The sequence below is a fragment of the Rhodnius prolixus genome, unplaced genomic scaffold (assembly GCF_049639745.1).
Source record: "Rhodnius prolixus isolate KJV_2025 unplaced genomic scaffold, Rpr scaffold_1, whole genome shotgun sequence".
Classification (NCBI taxonomy): Eukaryota; Metazoa; Arthropoda; class Insecta; order Hemiptera; family Reduviidae; genus Rhodnius; species Rhodnius prolixus.
Window position 1 is genome coordinate 25,003,808 of NW_027411581.1, and position 17,781 is coordinate 25,021,588.

Sequence of the window (17,781 nt, forward strand, 5' to 3'; positions counted from 1 at the left end):
GTCTTGTTGGGTTGTCAGGAAGAGTTCTAGAAGAAAGATTTTGAGCTAGAGGATTTGAGCGTGATTACAGGTTGAAATGAAGTTTTCTGTATCGTGTTTTAGCGACTTGTGTGATAAAAAGAAAGGTTAAGATCAGTATGTATAGTTCGATTAGAGACATAAAATGGAGCGTTTACTATGGTTCGAAGTATTTTAGATTGTAAAGATTAAATACTTTGGAGATTGGTGCGTTTGGTTGAACCCCATTGCTCTAATCTATACGCCCAGATGGGTTTTTAAAATATTAGTACAAATTAGTCTTTTGTTGTCTAGAGACAGTTTAGAATTTTGAAGTGGGAACTACATTTTATAAACAGAAAGAAGAAGATCTCGATTTCTAATTTAAAATTCATAGAATCAGCACAAAGAAGTAGACGGAGAAAGAAGCGTATCACTCGTAGTTCCTCTCAAATTTTTTCATGAAAATAAATTCAAATAAAATTAAATATGGATTTGGTTTAACCGAACAAAAACAACAAAATTGAGGGTTCCATTGTGGAAAATGATAAATTAACCAAATTTTGTTCCCGATTTTTTCCAATTGTAGCACACATATTTTTTTTGTTACTGATTGTTTCTTTTTTTGGCATTGGCTTTCGCCATACAGCCAGCATCGTCTAGGTGCTTATCACTAGAATAACACTCACTCTCCATTCTTACTTATAAATACATTCGCTTCACACATTCATCCCTCTACTATATACAACTATTTACATAAACTACTGCTAATGGATGGAGCAGTACTCTATATTCCTGCCATCCTTATAGCTTAACCGAAATTAAAATCACGTAATCCTTCTCTAATCATTTTCTTGCATTCATTCTATAACTTTTAAATACATTCATATTTCATTGCTAGCTCTGCCATAGACTTAAGCACATATAAGTTGGTGGAGAATATTATGTCTTCGTAGCGAAATGGAGTATAAGTCGTCAAACATTAGTTTCCTTTCTACTGTATAACGTGGACATATCATTATTATATATTTGAAAACTTCCTCCTCATTGCAATCTATGCAAAGTCTTAACAACCCATAAGCAGGCTGAGTGCGAACCACGCGGTGTGCGGATCTGATCGGTTTCGGATTTGCTTTCACCACAAAGAAAATCAACATCAGTTTACACTTACACACATACACTTGTATTTCTTTCAAACTCTGCATTTACTGAATGTCAGGAAGTGGTAGTAATGTATGATTGTGTTGCGATATTATAAAAAGCTTAAAATACTTCAAACTCTGTTTCCAAAATTAGAGAATAGAGAATTAGAGGTTCTGTTTTACGTAGAGTGCTTGCATGTGGTTCAGAAGGTAAGAAGAGAGTAAGCCTGGAAATATATGAATACATGCAAAATTGATAAGCCTAGAATGTAGGGTCGGTCTCAGGCATTCTCTATCCATATATTCGACTTCATCCGTCGACAGCTTTAGGAACAACAGCTTGCTGCAGTAGTATAACAAAACTTGTATGTGAATTAGATGTGCCCAATTAAAACATTAATCACCACATTTGAGTAGTCGGAATGGTGTCCAAAGAGGACTAAGTATTCCACCACAAATGATGATTCAACAAGCAGAAGAACGAATCGATGTTCGCAAAAGCCTTCTTCAATACTCGTTGGCTTTAAGTTTACTAATGATGAAATTGAATTTACTCTAATAATCTGATCAAAAAAGTAAATGGATAAGACCAGGCCACCTATCTGATACCTCGAAGAAAAAGATTTGTGAAAAAAGTTTAGCATGATGAGGAAATTATACATAGTCTTTTTCGTAGGTAATGTTGTATTAAATTCGTGATTTTCCAAATTGATGAATTTAGCTAGAACGCGTACTCTCCGTTTTAGCTGAATGAAGAGAATTTCTCCAACAAAACAAGTCAAAGCCATCATAAGAATTTTAAGTTTGAGTTCCTGATCTTAGTACATAGTTTTTGATTTTTACTTTTCCACTATTTTTGGCAGAAAAACATTTACAAATACGAAGATAATGGAACAAATATTTCCAATAAAATATTCAATTTTTTACAAAAGCATTAATCATTACTTATAGCTCTGACCACCTGTTGCTAATATAAAATACATAAGTGATTATAGTAGAATCTACTATGAATAAAACCTTTGTCAGAGAAACCTTCGTTTTCATATTTACATGAATATGTGATCAATGAAGTTAGTTCTGATCTGGTCGGGAGGCACGGCAACCTTATTTTTGGAAATAATCAATTGCAGAAAATACTTCAAATATCTTTAAATTATTCTGCATTTTTTTTTTTTTTTAATAGATTTTTTGAATTTCTTAATTCAGAACAGATAAAATAAAACCATTTTACTATCGCATGTAATTAAAGATTTTTTAATTTTTTTAATTATCAAGCTAAAGGTACTGGTATGTAACAAATAGTAAAATATCAGCTGTAAATTTATTTCTATTGTCAAAAATACTCGTACTCAAAAAAAAAAAAAAAAAAAGTAATCGCATGATTAAACAAGATGTATGTAAGGATTACTTACGTAGGCCTAAATTTTGGTCTCATCCATGGTGCTGAAGGCACACTCTCATAAGTATAAGTAGATTTCCGTTCTTGTACTTGGGTTCGACCTACACCCGTTGAAGGAGCCATCGTCTCGTTGTGCATCACTTCTACTATGTTCATTTTTCAATACACCGTATTTTCACAAAAAAAAAGAGAAGAAAAACATTTTTTCTTATTTTAGATAGATATAAATGTAAAGTTGTTTATAAACTCCGCCAACGTAACTAATAGGAACGAAAACACATGTTGATTGGTTGGACACTGAATCTTCTGTTAGTTCAAATGTACACCACAAGATGGCAGAAGTTACTTGATTGTTCAATCAGCACTATCAGATCACAAACCGTTTATATTCATTAATTAAATAAGTGTAGTATATTTATTCACGATTGTTTGATTTTTGTACTCATTAATTATTTATTAAAACATATTAACATTACGTGGAAATTGTGGAAAGCTATGAATAATTAAACTTAAATCTTAACTGTTCACTATAAAACTATAACAGACTGTTCAGAAAGAAATTAATACCAATATTGAATTTGAAATCATTTACTTTTTGTTGCAAAATAATTAAATAAAATAGAAAAATAACACATGTTTTAGAAATAATTGATAAATATGTTTTTAATTTAAATTTAAATCACAGAATGCAGGTAACTTTTTTTTTTTTCTTTTTTTTTTTTTTTTTTTTTTTTTTTAATTTATTTGATATTCACAATCTACAAACAATTGAATTCGTAATAAGTGAATACGATAAAAGAAGTCTTCCTGACTGGATCAACATGAGGAGAGAAGCTGCCCACCGGCAACACTCTCGCTGGAGTTTCTTACATTACTGGAGATTGTCACGAGGCCAACAGCGTTTCAGTCGTCGTGGAGGACGATCTGGAATCGTTGTGGAGGCGAGATTTAGAACAAGAGGATTGGTACAGAATAGAAGAGAGTCAAAGAATTTTCTATATTTAGATTTAGATTCGTCAGTTATGTATGAGATTTTGAGATCGTTATGGAGAGTAGAGTTAGACACATAAAATGGAGAATTTGTAATCTGTCGGAGAATTTTTGATTGGAAGGACTGTATTCTTTGTGAATTGGAATGTTTGGTTGAACCCCACAGCTCAAGTCCGTAAGTCCAGATCGGTTTAAGTACACTGTTGTATATTAGTCGTTTATGTTCCAGTGGTAGTTTGGATTGTCTGCCAATTAGTCGTAACAGTAATTTGTTTCGTCGGTTGAGTTCTAGTCTTTTCAGTTTAGTGTGCGGATTCTACGTTAGTCTTTTGTCGATGTACATCCCAAGGTAGCGAACTAAATTAGCAGAAGGAAGAGGAATTGAGTTAAAATTTAAAGTGGGACAAGAATTACGACGCAGAGTAAAAGTTATCTGTTCGCACTTTTGAGTATTGAATTTGACTCTCCACTTTTTGGCCCAGGGTTCAAGTTTGTTTAGATGATATTGTAGATGAGAGGAGGCTGTAGTGGCGTCTGAGTTAGAAGAGAGAATAGCAGTATCGTCAGCGTAAGTGCAGAGCAGTGTGTTTGAGTCAGTTGGTAGGTCAGATGTGTACACAGTATAGAGAAGCGGTCCGAGAATACTTCCTTGAGGTACACCAGCCCGTGCCAGAGAGTAGTCGGAAGAGGCAGATCTTAAAGAAGCGGTCGGTAAGAAATGATAGTATAATCAAGTAATAAGTTGATGGAAGAGCACTCTTTAACTTCCACAATAGTCCTGGGTGCCAGACTCGATCAAAGGCCTGAGCCACGTCGAGAAAGGCCCCACAGCAATATTGTTTCCGCTCCAGAGAGGAAGCAATGGCGTCTACTACTCTGTGACACTGGTGAATAGTGCTGTGCTGTTGTCGAAAGCCAAACTGATGTGTTGGAATTACAGTCGCAGATTCCAGAATAGGGTAGATGCGTTTAAGTAGAAGTTTTTCTAATATTTTTCCCATAATCGGTAGCAAACTAATAGGTCGGTAAGAGGTTGGAAGGTGTAAAGGTTTATTAGGTTTCGGTATCATTTTTATTACAGAGAATTTCCAAGTTAAGGGAAAGTATGTTGTCCTGAGAACTGAGTTGTAAATGTATGTTAAGAAAACGATTGCTTTTTTTGGAAGATTGCGAAGAATTTGTGCTGTTATCAAGTCGTATCCTGGAGATTTTTTGTACGGTAGGGATTTGATTAGATGTTTAACGTCAGACGGAGTGAATGGTTTTGGTGGTAACGAGAGTGGGAGAGGGATGTCTAGGTCTGCTATGACGTCAGTGCTGTGTGACTCGTCTTGAATATCTGGGTGAGGAGTGAATACGTTAGTTAAGTAGTTCTTAAATTCTGTCGCTGTTTCATTGTCGGTAATTGTCCAAGATCCGTCGTCACGTTTGAGAGGAGAGGAGACAAATTTATATCTGAGAAGACGTTTGGTGGCTGTCCAAAGAGATTTGCGGTCAGATACCAGAGAGGTCACGTACTCGTCATACTTCAGGGATCTGTGTTTTTGAAGCTCTCGTTTCAGCTGTCTCGTCAGTCGGTTGAAGGTCAGCTTGTCACTCGGGTAGCGAGTGTGTTGCCACACAGCACGGGCTCTTCGTTTCTCTCTTATTAGCATTCTTATGGCAATAGGTACATTGTGTGGTCGAAAATTATTCTTTAGTGAAGTGCATCTGGTGGATTCGGAAATAGAAGTTTGAATGGAAATAGTAAGTGTCTGTACTGCGTTATCTATTTCATTTGGGGTTTTTAATGATGTTAACAGGTTCAGTTTGTTTGCTAAGGTAGTTTGGAAGAGAGTCCAGTCTACAGGCCCAGTGATAAGTGTAGGAGGTGAAGGAGTGGGTTTGGGTACTACACTGAGTGTAAGGAGTACAGGGCTGTGGTCAGAAGATAAGTCAGTAAGTGTATAGATGTCTTTGTAAATGGACGTCGTATTAAAAGAGATGAAGATGTCCAGAATGTCAGGTAGTTTGGACTGTGCAGTAGGCCAGTATGTCGGTCGGTCTGGTGATAGAACATTGCACTGTTTCAGTGAAAGAACATCCAGCAGTGTGCGTCCCCGTGGATTGGATGTACGACATCCCCACTGAGGATGCTTGGCGTTATAATCTCCTCCAGCAAGAAATTTAGGCCCTAGAGAGTGGAAGAAAGATTGAAAGTCCATTGCTGAAATAGCTTTATTAGGAGGGCAGTAAACTGCTGCTAGATTGAACCCTAGAGGTTGGCAGTCTAGAGAAATGGCCGTGGATTGAATGAATTCTCTCTGGTAGGAAGGAATTTGATGATGATTTAGAGTGCTTCTGACTAAAATAGCTGCGCCACCATGAGATGTGTCGTCTGGGTGATCAGTCCTGTACGTTTTGTATCCGGTTATGTAAAAGTTGGGTCGTCCAGTAAAGTGAGTCTCAGTAATAAGTGCAACGTCAATTCGTTTGTCATTTAGAAATATCTCCAGTTCGTCTCTGTGAGAGTTCAAACCATTTGCATTCCAAAGGAGAATTGCGAGTGATTGCTGCAGATTAGAGTTCAACGTGAGAGTTTAGGAATGATTTCTGTTACCAGAGAAGTGAGTAGTGTGATGAGTGGAGTGATAAGAGACTTAAATTCGGAGAAGAATGTGTTAAGGAGAGAGGTGAGATCGTGAGAGATAGGGGATGGTTGAGTAAGAGCTGGACGAATCGCTGAAGGCCCCGCAACTTCTGCATATGTAGGTCTGTTGCTGGTGGTGGTTGGTAGAGGTTGTTCACGAGTAGATTGTTTAGCAGGAAGCACAGGAAATTCGGAGCTTTTTGGAGGAAGAGCAGTTTGCTGTGATGAACCATTTTGATGTTGATCTGGCCAGATTCCATTTTTGGCATATATATTTCTTCTCCTGAGGCGCTGAAGTTCTTTGTGAACAGTGCAACCTTTGTAATTGGCTGAGTGAGCTTCAAGACAAAGTGCACATGTTGGAGGAGTTTCTATTGGTTTTTTACATTCTGAAGATGGATGCATACCTGCACATCTTACGCATCTAGGATTATGATTGCAGTATGACCTTGTATGGCCATATTGTTGGCATCTTTTACATTGTAGAATTTCTATTGTTTTGTGTGGTTCTTCTATGTTAATTCTTGTATGTACAATCGTTTTTAATTTGAAAATATCTTTATTGTTTAGTTGGGGCTCAAGATCAACGAAAAATAATGGAAGCGGTAATTTTGATTTTGGATGTCTGACATTGGTTACGCTTCTAACTTTGAAATTATGGCGTTCCAGGTCCTCTTTAATTATTTCAGTTGGGGTGGAATGGTGAAGGTGCCGAATTACAATGCGGAATGCTTTTTCTGTTTTAATTTGGTAGGTGTGGTATTCTGCTTTATTGGCTTGAAGATAGTGTATTGTCAATCTATATGCTTCCACTGTCTTTGTGGACAGCCGTAGACTGTCTACACTGGATTTACATTCGAACGAGTCTGGACCAATAATCTGAGTTAGTACTTTGCAGAATTCTACATAATTTGACACATTTTTGATGAATATTGGAGGTGTTTTGATGTTTTTAGCAGGTTGACTTTCTTCATGTGTTGGTTCATCTTCTATACTCAGTGGTGCAAATGGATTAGGAGTGTAAAATTTGGATTCACAATTGCTTGCTTTTACCGGAGAATGATCAGTCTCATTTGCTGACGGAGGATTTTCTCGGAGAGATTCTAATGATTGGTGGATACTTGTATTATCTTCGAAGATCTCGTCGTCCTCAGTAGAGGAGTTCTTTCGGGATTTTCCTTTATTTTTTTTATTTTTTTGTTGAGTATTGGAAGATGTATTTGTTCTCTTTGAACATTTATTTATAACTGTATCAGTGATGCTCATGTCATCTTGATCACAGCTGGTTGTTGCATGGTTACGCTCCATATGGACACTTAATTAAATTAAATTTAATAAAATATATATAATATATAAAACAAAATGTTCAAATAACTTACCAACTAACCTTAAAAGTTCAGTTTATATTTGTAGGACTAAATAAAATATTTTGGTACCTACATCACAACTTAGAGTTTTAACATGCACTAAAAGTTAAGCTATATGAGAGGAGAATCTCCACACATTAAACAGTACACTTTTTCCTTTGAAAACAACACAGATTTCAAGAGCGAAATTCGCCTATACTTTCCGAGTCACAAGCCACAGCTGATCCTTTATTTTTTTTTAAAATTATTTCTGGACACTCGTGCTTTCAATATGAATTTAATGGCTTCATTTTGTTTTTGTTAAGTGTATTTAAGTAATATCAATACTATATTTTACTGAACCTTTCACAATGATAAATTTGTATAAAATTCTCTATTTTCTCTTTTGAAGAGAGTCTATGTTGGCAAAATCTACATGGATCTTACTGAATTTAAATACACCAACTCTACAAGGGAGCTGTAGAGTTTGGATAAATTTATGGAAGGGAAAAGAAAAAATAGCTCCCTGAAGCATATTTAAGTAAACTGCGAGGAATATTGAAGCCATAACATTTGTTTTAATATGTGTCATCATTAGGTTTAGGTGAAATTAATTTATGATTAGACGTGATCCAGTAGTACCAATCCTCTTTACCGTTTGGCGTATTTATCTGATAACGATAGTGTATAAACGTAGTATTTTAAGTAAATATTTTATTTCTCCTCCTCGTTTTTATGGAGGAGTATTATCGCTACTTAAGTGACGGTTAGCAAACTATTTGAATAATTATTATTAAGGGTAAAGGGTTCCAGTACCATTATGTTCAAGTGGTTCTCAATTAAATTACACTGTTCCAGATTAATATGTAATATATGGTATTCGCACTGAGCTATTTGCCTTAACCCAAATAAATATTGGGTGGTGAGACTTGAGTTGATTGTATTTCAAGAGAAATAAAATGAGTAAAGTCCATTTCACGGGCTGTAATATAAAAAATGATGCAATAGTTCAGTTTTATGAAACTATTACCCCATCAAGTTTTTGTTTGATTATTATTAAAGTAGTTTTGACACTAATAATTTTAGCTGTCAAGGGGCAAAAAAAAAAAAGAAAGAAAGGAAACAAATAAATCTACTTTATGGCAATAAAAACCCATCATAGCCATAATAAGTTCTGAATTTGTCAATTTCATGTTAAAAGATTAAAGTTTATTACTTTAAAGCCTGCAAAGTAAAATTGTTTATTAAGTTAAATAAAACAAGTTCTATCTAACGAGTAATACTTTATGAGTGATATTCACTAGTCATAAAAAATTAGTTCAGTTGCTAGATGAGAGGTAGCAGCACCTTACAGCTAACTACCTTGTACTTACATTACTCTAATTCAGGGTTAAAAAATTACATTTCTGTGATTCTTCACCACTTTTGGTAAAGTAAGGTAATCGCCTGTTTTTTCAGGCGGGGCTTAATGCCCAGCTACCGATTAGGTGTAGTGGACGGAGGCGGAAGCTCATACTCTATTACTAAATTTTGTTTTCTGATGAAGAAAACGCAGTTACATGCGGAATATCTTCTACGTTTTTATTGATGATATAAAACAGTGCCTAAATATTATTTAAAAAAATGAAATGATAAAACAATCAAGCATTTAAATGAAGTTATGAAACTGAATTTGGTGTGTTTGCTGCAAAATATAAATCTCAACTTGGTGCAAGTTCTAGATAACTATCAAAATTTAGTTCGTACAAGAAGAAAAGAGAGTCGGTTGGATTATTTGGCGACAATAATCGAGGCATTAGGTGATTTTCGCTACTTTTTAATTTTAGGAATACATTATGGATTCTATTATGGTTATTAAAATTAGACAACTTTGATAAGTTTGAGCTGAAATGGCTACAAGAAAAGAAATTTAAAAGCAGCAAGCACAGTCCGGATTTTTAGCAGGTACCTTGCGCGATACCATACATAATATGTTCTTTCTTTATTGTTTATTATGATTCGCTTATACAGTGTGCTTCAGTCGAATGTAAAGGATTAACGAGTACAAATTATTATTTAATTACAAAATAAATTATGAGCCAGCCTTTGCAGAGCTATTTCAAATTTTTATGGAAGAAAACACAAGGTATTGGTTTCAATCTTGAAGAAAACGTGTGTTTGTGATGGCTTTTAGCAGAGAAAGGAGTAAAGAAGGATAGGTAGAAATTTTCAATTAGTTCAGTCATGCGCGCGGGAAAGACTTGAACACTGAATTTTCTGCAAATTTTTGGGAAACCCAATGGTATTTAGTGCCATACGTAGTGCTTAGTTTTGGAACGTTGTCGTCTGTTGCCGTTTCTTCAGTATGGTAAGTGTTATCCAAACTAGGCTGGCGGTGTAAGTAGAGGTGTAAGAAGCATCATGTAGTGCAGTACAGGAGTATTTCTGTCCACAAGTGGGATCAACCATCTCAGCCGGGTTGCATTTATTGATGATGTAAAGTCACCAGGTGAGCCTTGTACCTAGAATTATGCACTATCTTTAATTATCTTTTAATTCTAGAGAGTGTCTCGATGGCAAGATGGCAATGACCCTAGATAGATCACCATTCTTAAAAATCTGAAGTGTGAAGATTGTTTTGATTGATCTACATTATTTAGCGTTTGATAGAAGAAATCATTGCTCACTGGTTCAACTTTATCATGAAGAAGATCAAGGTTCGTAAACATCATCAAGATTTTATTCGAAAACTGTATCAATTTTATTTTCCATCTATCATTCTTTCATTTAGTAGCAGACAATACTTTCTCAAGGAATTGTGTCTGAGAATGTGTTTAAAAAGTAATTTAGACAATAAGCTCTCTTTAACATAAACATTAATAATTACTTACATAAACTTCTAATTCTGTGAAGTTCTTAGGCAATTCCAGGATAGAAAAAGAGGGAGCCGGGGTAAGTACGGCGGCTCTAATCCGTGGCGCAATCCTAATATCTAGGATAACTGGCTTTTTAGCAGCGCTTTTGTTTATGAGATTAAAAGAGATGATAATCAAGTGAAAGGTTGTAATTTCTATAGAAACCCAGGTGTCTTAACCAGCTTTCAAGCTCTATAAAGTTCATTCAAGCCAGTGGTAGAGTGCTAGACAGGTTGGCCATTCTGGCAGGTATAGGTACATATTGTTTCGATGTACGAGCATTTTAGGCAAAACTGAAATGACAAAAGGGGTTTGCCATTCCCGGCACCCTCCTAATGGTATTTTCAAAGAAAAGAAAGGAAGAACAACGCCGCTCTAGAGCAGCATATCGTTGAAATAAGTAAAAGTAAAAAGTAAAGTAAAGTAATCGCCTATTTTTTCAGGCGGGGCTTAACGACCAACTACCAATAAGGTGTCGCGGACGGTGGCGACTAGCAAACATACTTTACTGTAAATTTCTTTTATTAACCATTAAATCAAATCCAAGGCCTAAGAATCGAACCCTGTACCACAATACATAATAGCTTCGCAGGTCTCGCCTCTACCGTGGCACCCGCATTGAAGTAAGATGAATAGTAGCTGCAATTGGTGTATGACAAGCTTAGGCAGAGTGTAAAAGTCCATTATTAGGCGCACTTTACTATGGCATTACTCCAGCAAGACCGTTCGGCCTTCCTGATGATCGTAGACCAAGGCAAACTGAGTAAACACTGCAACGCTTCGACCTTTTAACGGATTACCTACGTATGTTTGACAGAAAGAAGAAGAAGCGGCACCACGTATTGAGTATTTCCTATTCTCAGTCAAGGGATGCTTGGCTGAGGACACGCCATTAAAAACTCGGTCCTTCGAGCTTTATCCAGAACTCCCTCTCCGCACTCATAGGTCTTATCAAACAGATAGAACTGATGATTATAGAGATGATCATCAAACACCTCTCAAAGAATCTAATTTAATCTAAACTCAGGAATCACATCAGATGTTTCTACACCCGTTTTAAGCTATTTAGAGTTGATGTTCCTAAATAATGCGTACATAGTCTAAATTACATTTACATTTTTTTGCAGCATATTATTAGACCACTTTTATTGCAGTATGATAATGAATTTAGGTGTTCGTTGTGTGTGTGAAGTGTGCCAATTAGTGTAAATGAGCTAAGAAATATTCTAACTCATAAATGAAATTCAAATAGAACAAATATTTACCAGCGAATCAGTGTGTCTTGAGTGTAAATGGTTAATTAAGATTATTGTATGCTATAGTTGAAGGAGGGTTTGACTGAAGAGTGTCGTTTAGGGGAATACATTTCCATGCATAACTGAGAGTAGTTGTGTCGTGGCATACAACAACTCTTATTTGTTAACCTAATTACTGATGGTGAAAGACGCGTGCATAAACTTCTTATTTGGAAGTACAACTGTCATTCAAGAGGAATGTGCTGCTATTGAACTAAATAGTTCCTTAAAAAGTGATTTCCACTTTTAACATTCATATAAATTTCTTGCGGTTTACCTAACAGAATTTAATTAAAACCTAATTTCATGAGAAAAATTTGATAAAAACAAAAAAAAGAACCTAACCTTTCCGTCAAATATTTTTCTTCAAATTCGGTACATCGCCAGTAACGAGACAGAACTTTAAACTTGAATGAACTTTACACTTTAACTGAAGCCTAACCCTTTTCAGCAGAAAAACTCGGAATAATTGCACATGCACTGAACTGCAGGTAGCCTTAAAAAAGTTAGCCCTTTTTTAGTGATAGCGGTTTCATTAAATTTATTTCATCATTTTTACAAATTATTTTTCGATTTATTAACATTACAAATAACAATTATACACCATCTATAGCACGGGTCCACAAACTAAGGCCCGCGGGCCACATGGGGCCCTCTGAGGACATTTATCCGGCCCCCGCCGCACTTCCGGAGGGGGCATCTCTTTCATTGGTGGTCAGTGAGAGGAGCAGTATATGTGGCGGTGACGCAAAGCGCTGCGTCGCTCATGTAGAGTACTACTTCCGATGACGCGGGACGGACGCGTCACGGCTCCGAAAACAGTGTAAAATAACAGCAGAAGTAAGAAGAAATGCAAAGCACTATAACTAAACCAGGCATTGACCATCTCATTAGCCAAAAGCAGGCCCATAGTTCCCACAGAAATACTGGGCAGTTTGGTGATTTAAATTTACTTGTTCTTTATTTGAAATATTCTATTTGTTCCCGTTTTGTTTTTTTTTTTTGCTATAAAATAGTTTGTTATATAGTCGGGCCCTCCAACGGTCAGAGGGACAGTGAACTGGCCCCCTGTGTAAAAAGTTTGGGGACCCCTGATCAATAGTATAATGGTTGAAGACGTAAACATAAATGAACTCTAAATCCCTACAGCAAACTGATTATCTATCTCTGATCATGGACGAAAGTCGTAACCGGTGAAGAATAGAATAAACATGTTTAGATATAATCAAAGAATTGCATATTGCATTATATTATATTATAATAAGTTATATTTGCATTATGTTGTACATTAAGAAGTTCAAATAGTAAAAAATTGTACAGGGAACGGATCTCTTACCGAGGCTGGAAAGCGATTTGGTTTTATTAGAAATTAAAATTACATCTCTTCTGTCAGAAATTCGGTGATCTGTCGTATCGATCCAATCTTTATCGCTGCGGCAGGCGATCTAGTTCTACAAAATTAAAAACTTTGAACTGTATAGAAATATATTTTTCTGAAAGTAAAGTTATAAATCAAGAATTTTATGTGTACTGCAATTTTATAGAAAATTGTAGGAACGTTTCGTTTCTGAAAAAAAAAACTTTTATTGAAATTTGCAACTGCAACAACTGAAAAATATCTTAAATAAATAAAAAATACGTTCAGAAATGTGGTACTGCAGTTTGAAGAATCATAATGCTTCCAGTTAAGCTTACATTTAGTTTTGTGCTTTGGCTGATCTTTTATGTTTTGTTTGTTCGCAACCATTTTTTTTTTTTTTACTGGGGACTGTGAAATGTAACATGTTCAGAATAAAATCAACGTAAAAGATTCTCTATTCTTCTAATTGTAATAAATAGATGAAAAAATACATAAAATTTTAATCGTCCGTACAAGTTTCTATCATGCAGTTCTGGTTGAAATTTATCTGAACTATGATTAAAGTGAAGAAAAGTTGTTCGGAACGAAAGCTTGGTTTTCAATCACTTCTGTTTTTAACCATTGAGTAGTCAAGTCTCTTTAACATCAATTCTGAAGATAGAAATGGCAATATATTAGTTGGAATATAAAGATATGTAGCTCTACGAGGGTCGTTTGAAAAGTCCGTGCAAAGTCAGAGAGATAGCACCACTGGCGCGAATCGAGGTTATGTTTAGTTAGTAGCATCTCTTGGAAGAACACACACCAAGTTTCAGCCAGATCGGTCTATTTCTTTGTGTTTGGCATTCGTTTGAATCGAGGAAGTCGAGTGATTTTCAAAAATGGACGAAAAAGAATTTCGTGTGTTGATTAAACACTACTTTATGAAAGGCAAAACGCCTCAGGAGACTAAAGAGAAGCTTGATAAACATTATGGTGACTCTGCACCTTCGATTAGAACAGTTTATAAGTGGTTTCAAAATTTTCGGAGTGGCCACATGGGCACAAGTGACGCTGAACGTTCTGGACGCCCTGTTGAGGTGTACAATTTTGTACAAACTGTGTGTACCTAAACTGCCTTGATTGCGTGCATTTTGGTTTCCATCGGGTATTAGTCACCTAAAGGTTCAAGCATAATTTTTAATTGCATTTTTTATAATTAGCCATTTTTTTTGTATATGGGACGAATTTTAAAGAGGAGATACTTCTAATTAATTGTGTTATAATCGGGCCCCCTCGAATCCCGGGACTCAGCATCTTACCTACCAGATAACTGGTTCTGGCGATCAACCGTTTTGTCCAGATATTCTAACCATTCAGTTCATACTCGTATATCTAAAATTACATAAGGGCTAACTTTTATCAACATTTTTTACTTGTATTGAACTATAGAGGCATTATTGCGAATTATTAGTTTAGAAATAATGTATTTTTTTAATTTTATTTTAGTTTTATTGTTTTGTAACGTACATATCATTTGATGACAATAGCATTGCAAGGGAAATTTAAGGCAATAAAAAGAACAATATAGGTTATGAATTACAATAGGCGTAATGTCACCCGGTTCAGCAGACCTTTCAACTGTTATTCAATGTCCAGATGAATATTCATTATTGTAAGCTAATAATTTATTAATACATTCACCTTATTTTAGGAAAGTCACTCACAAGGATGTTTATTGTATATAGAGGGCATTGGAGAACATAATAATATCTCCAATATGTTTGTGTAGTTAGAGTAAACTTCATTGATATGTCTTTTCATTAAATAGAAGGAAAACGACAATGCGATACTTAGAATGGGCGGAAAACCTCTGAATCTATTCTGATTTTTCAAATTAGAGTTCTCATCGCAAATATATACATATTTGTATGTATACATTGCAAGCAAAATTTTGTCCAGATTTTTTGAAAATTCAGTCTATTCTCAGTATAAACCAAAATTTTAAAACAAGATACCATTAGCGTGGTATCGGTCTAAAGAAAATTTATCAGTCGATTGAACCGTAGAGGTACAAGATAACGGATTGCGGTTTAGAATTATGGATTGGGATTTGATTAGGTCTCCTTTTCTATGTACTTTTGGAAAAAGTATTGCAAGAAACAAACACCCAACAGGGTGACACAATACCCTACCTGACCATTTAGGTTTCGGCCTGCACAGATGAAATAGATGCTATTGGACGTTCATTTCAGGATTTGAAGCAAGCTTTCCTAAGCTTGATTAAGATACCCGTATTAATACTATTTATCGATGGAAGTAAGACGATGTACTTAAATGCGAGAAGGGAAGCGGCGGTCAATGATAAAATACTTTTTAGAAGAGTACCTATAGAACAGGTAGATGATGCCTTCATTTTTTTGGGAGGGAAACGTTGGTTAGAAGGGACAATAAATCATCCAAGGAAATCAAAAGCACAATGATGCGAGCAAACAGGTATTATTTTGGATTAAACCGACAGCTTTAAGTTGATTACTAAAAATACTAAAGCTGTTCTCTATAAGATCTAACCAGACTTTTACTCACACAGAATCTTGGGTAGTATCAGAAGTGGATGAACTAAGTATCAGGTCTTAGAAAACAAAGTCCTTCGGCAAATCTACAAAAAAGAGTGCGATTTGGGTAAAAATAAGTTGATGTAAGGGTGAAGCTTGACAGACTGAGATGGGAGGTTCGTATAATAGTCAAGATGACAGAGACAGAGGCTGTTGGAGAAGAAATTGTAGCGAATCAAAAGTTTACGAAGGCCTTAAGTGTTCCGCTTTCTGGAGAAGTATCGTCCCATAATGCTTTACCCAAGAGGTCTTTTTTTAGACTCCTAGCTGTAATCAAACAAATGAACTGTTCCATCCTGAATAGTGGAGGATACTAGGCTACTAATAAAGACCTCTTTTTATTGAAGTGGCGAAGGCTATCAGACCAACTCCACGGAATCTATCTAACAATGGATAAAATTTCAAAGTTTTATTTAAGAAGCACTCAAGAAAGCTTTTTCCTTCAAAATTAAATTCTTCTCTGGAATTCATTCAATTCAGAGCCTTTTATTCAAGAATCAATGATAATAAATTTTTGTTTGTAGTCTTGGATACAAAATTTATTTCATTTAACTTAATAATTAAAGGTATTAACTAATTGTGTGTTTTTGTTGGCGTTTACCCAATTTAATTTGGGAATGTGAAAGATATTTTTAGAGGAACTTTATATGGTCTTTTAAATATAAAATTATGGTAAAAATAAACTGAAGTTGTATCATCTCAATAGTTTAAAGACGAGTCGGCAAAGCTTGGTTGGCAAAGCCTGTTCTCCTGTCCTGAAGGAATTTTAAGATCATATTCGATGTGAACTAAGTTAAAAGACATCAATATGCGCACTCTCATATTAGTAAGGATACATCTTAGCAGATGCGCTCATGATTTAAAAGCACATTTTATTCAGTGAAGAAAGACAGGATTCTATTAGGGCATCCGCTAAACGTTCAATTTCACTTAAAATCATTTTCTGACTGGACAATAGATAGGTTCTCAGTACAAAATAAGGGAAAATAAATAATTAAAATCTCTCCGAAAACTGCCGAAGGACTAAGCCTTCAAGGCCATAATCACAAGCAGAGTGAAAGTCTCGAGTTCATACAAACTGGAGTAATTTGGTGCAAGAGCAATATGTTACGGAATTCACGAGCTTTTGATATAATGCTTAGACGATCACGATTCGTTTATTCGTAGAGTACGTAAATATAAATGAGGCGCCACAGTAGCCGAGAGGTTAAAGGCGATACCTGCGAAGCTAATATGTATTGTGGTACTGGGTTCAATTCCCCGGTCTTAGGCCTTGGTTTTGCTTCAATGGTTAATAAAAGAAATTTACAGTAAAGTATGTTTGCTAGTCGCCTCCATCCACGGCACCTAATTGGTAGTTTGAGGTAGAGCTCGCCTAAAAAAATAGGCATTACTTTACTTTACTTTAAATGTGGGTAGTCTTAAAAGGCCAATGAAAGCAGTGTTTTCTTTTTGCAAGAAATATTTTGGTTAGACTCAGCCTTGGAGCCAAAAGGGAAGCTGCGCCACAGTTTAAAATAAAAATCAAGTTCCTTATGAACTTTAATTTGATGGTTCAGATTTTGAACTCTAGTTAGTATGAACTCGTGACGTAATATTCAAACAAACATATTTACTGATTTACAATATAAATCAAATAAACTATTGTCCCAGGCTAAGCGTGCTGAGAAAGTTCTTTGATTAAGCGGTACAATTTACAGGTAAATCACCTGGGATTTCTTCTTCGCCGGCATGAAACAATAATTGTCTGGACTGTAGATCTCATAACCAAGTGGGAATGGACATTGTGATATAGGAAGCAATTAAAGGAAGCTTTTGGAACTGTGTACGGCCCTTCGTCTGCGTTCACACTAAATTAAACCCCACCAGCCCACCACTGTTCACTGCGTCTCGCCTCACACACTCATCCCAGTGCCTCATTGTCTCTAGAAGGCACCTTTATCCCCCTTACCTAACACCGGTTCAAATATACCGGTGTGCACCTTAGTCCAGTCTCTAATTATTTTTCCACGGCAGTCGTGATTGCAATAAATATTATTTTAAATAATAAAGCACCCACGTGCCCGGAATATCTCTAATGTCGCTACTTACAGCCGACTGATCTAGATAAATACCTAGAACTTTAGTAGCACGTT

The 17,781-nt window shown here is 35.7% G+C and overlaps 1 protein-coding gene and 1 long non-coding RNA gene across 2 annotated transcripts in view; one reads left to right on the forward strand and one right to left on the reverse strand.

Moving 5' to 3' along the window:
* Rsph3 (Radial spoke head protein 3) overlaps nucleotides 1–3,059 on the reverse strand; it is an 81,072-nt gene extending 78,013 nt beyond the window's left edge. Inside the window, exon 1 of the mRNA XM_074135434.1 lies at nucleotides 2,552–3,059. Within this exon, the coding sequence (XP_073991535.1) occupies nucleotides 2,552–2,694 (143 nt within the window). The 5' untranslated portion in view covers nucleotides 2,695–3,059. The remainder of the gene's footprint in view (nucleotides 1–2,551) is intronic.
* A 124-nt stretch (nucleotides 3,060–3,183) lies between these two features.
* LOC141458118 (uncharacterized) lies at nucleotides 3,184–16,169 on the forward strand. The gene is made up of 3 exons (XR_012460749.1): nucleotides 3,184–3,230; nucleotides 10,045–10,199; nucleotides 15,622–16,169. It is a non-coding gene; the product is annotated as an uncharacterized lncRNA (long non-coding RNA).
* The last annotated feature ends 1,612 nt before the right edge of the window (nucleotides 16,170–17,781 follow it).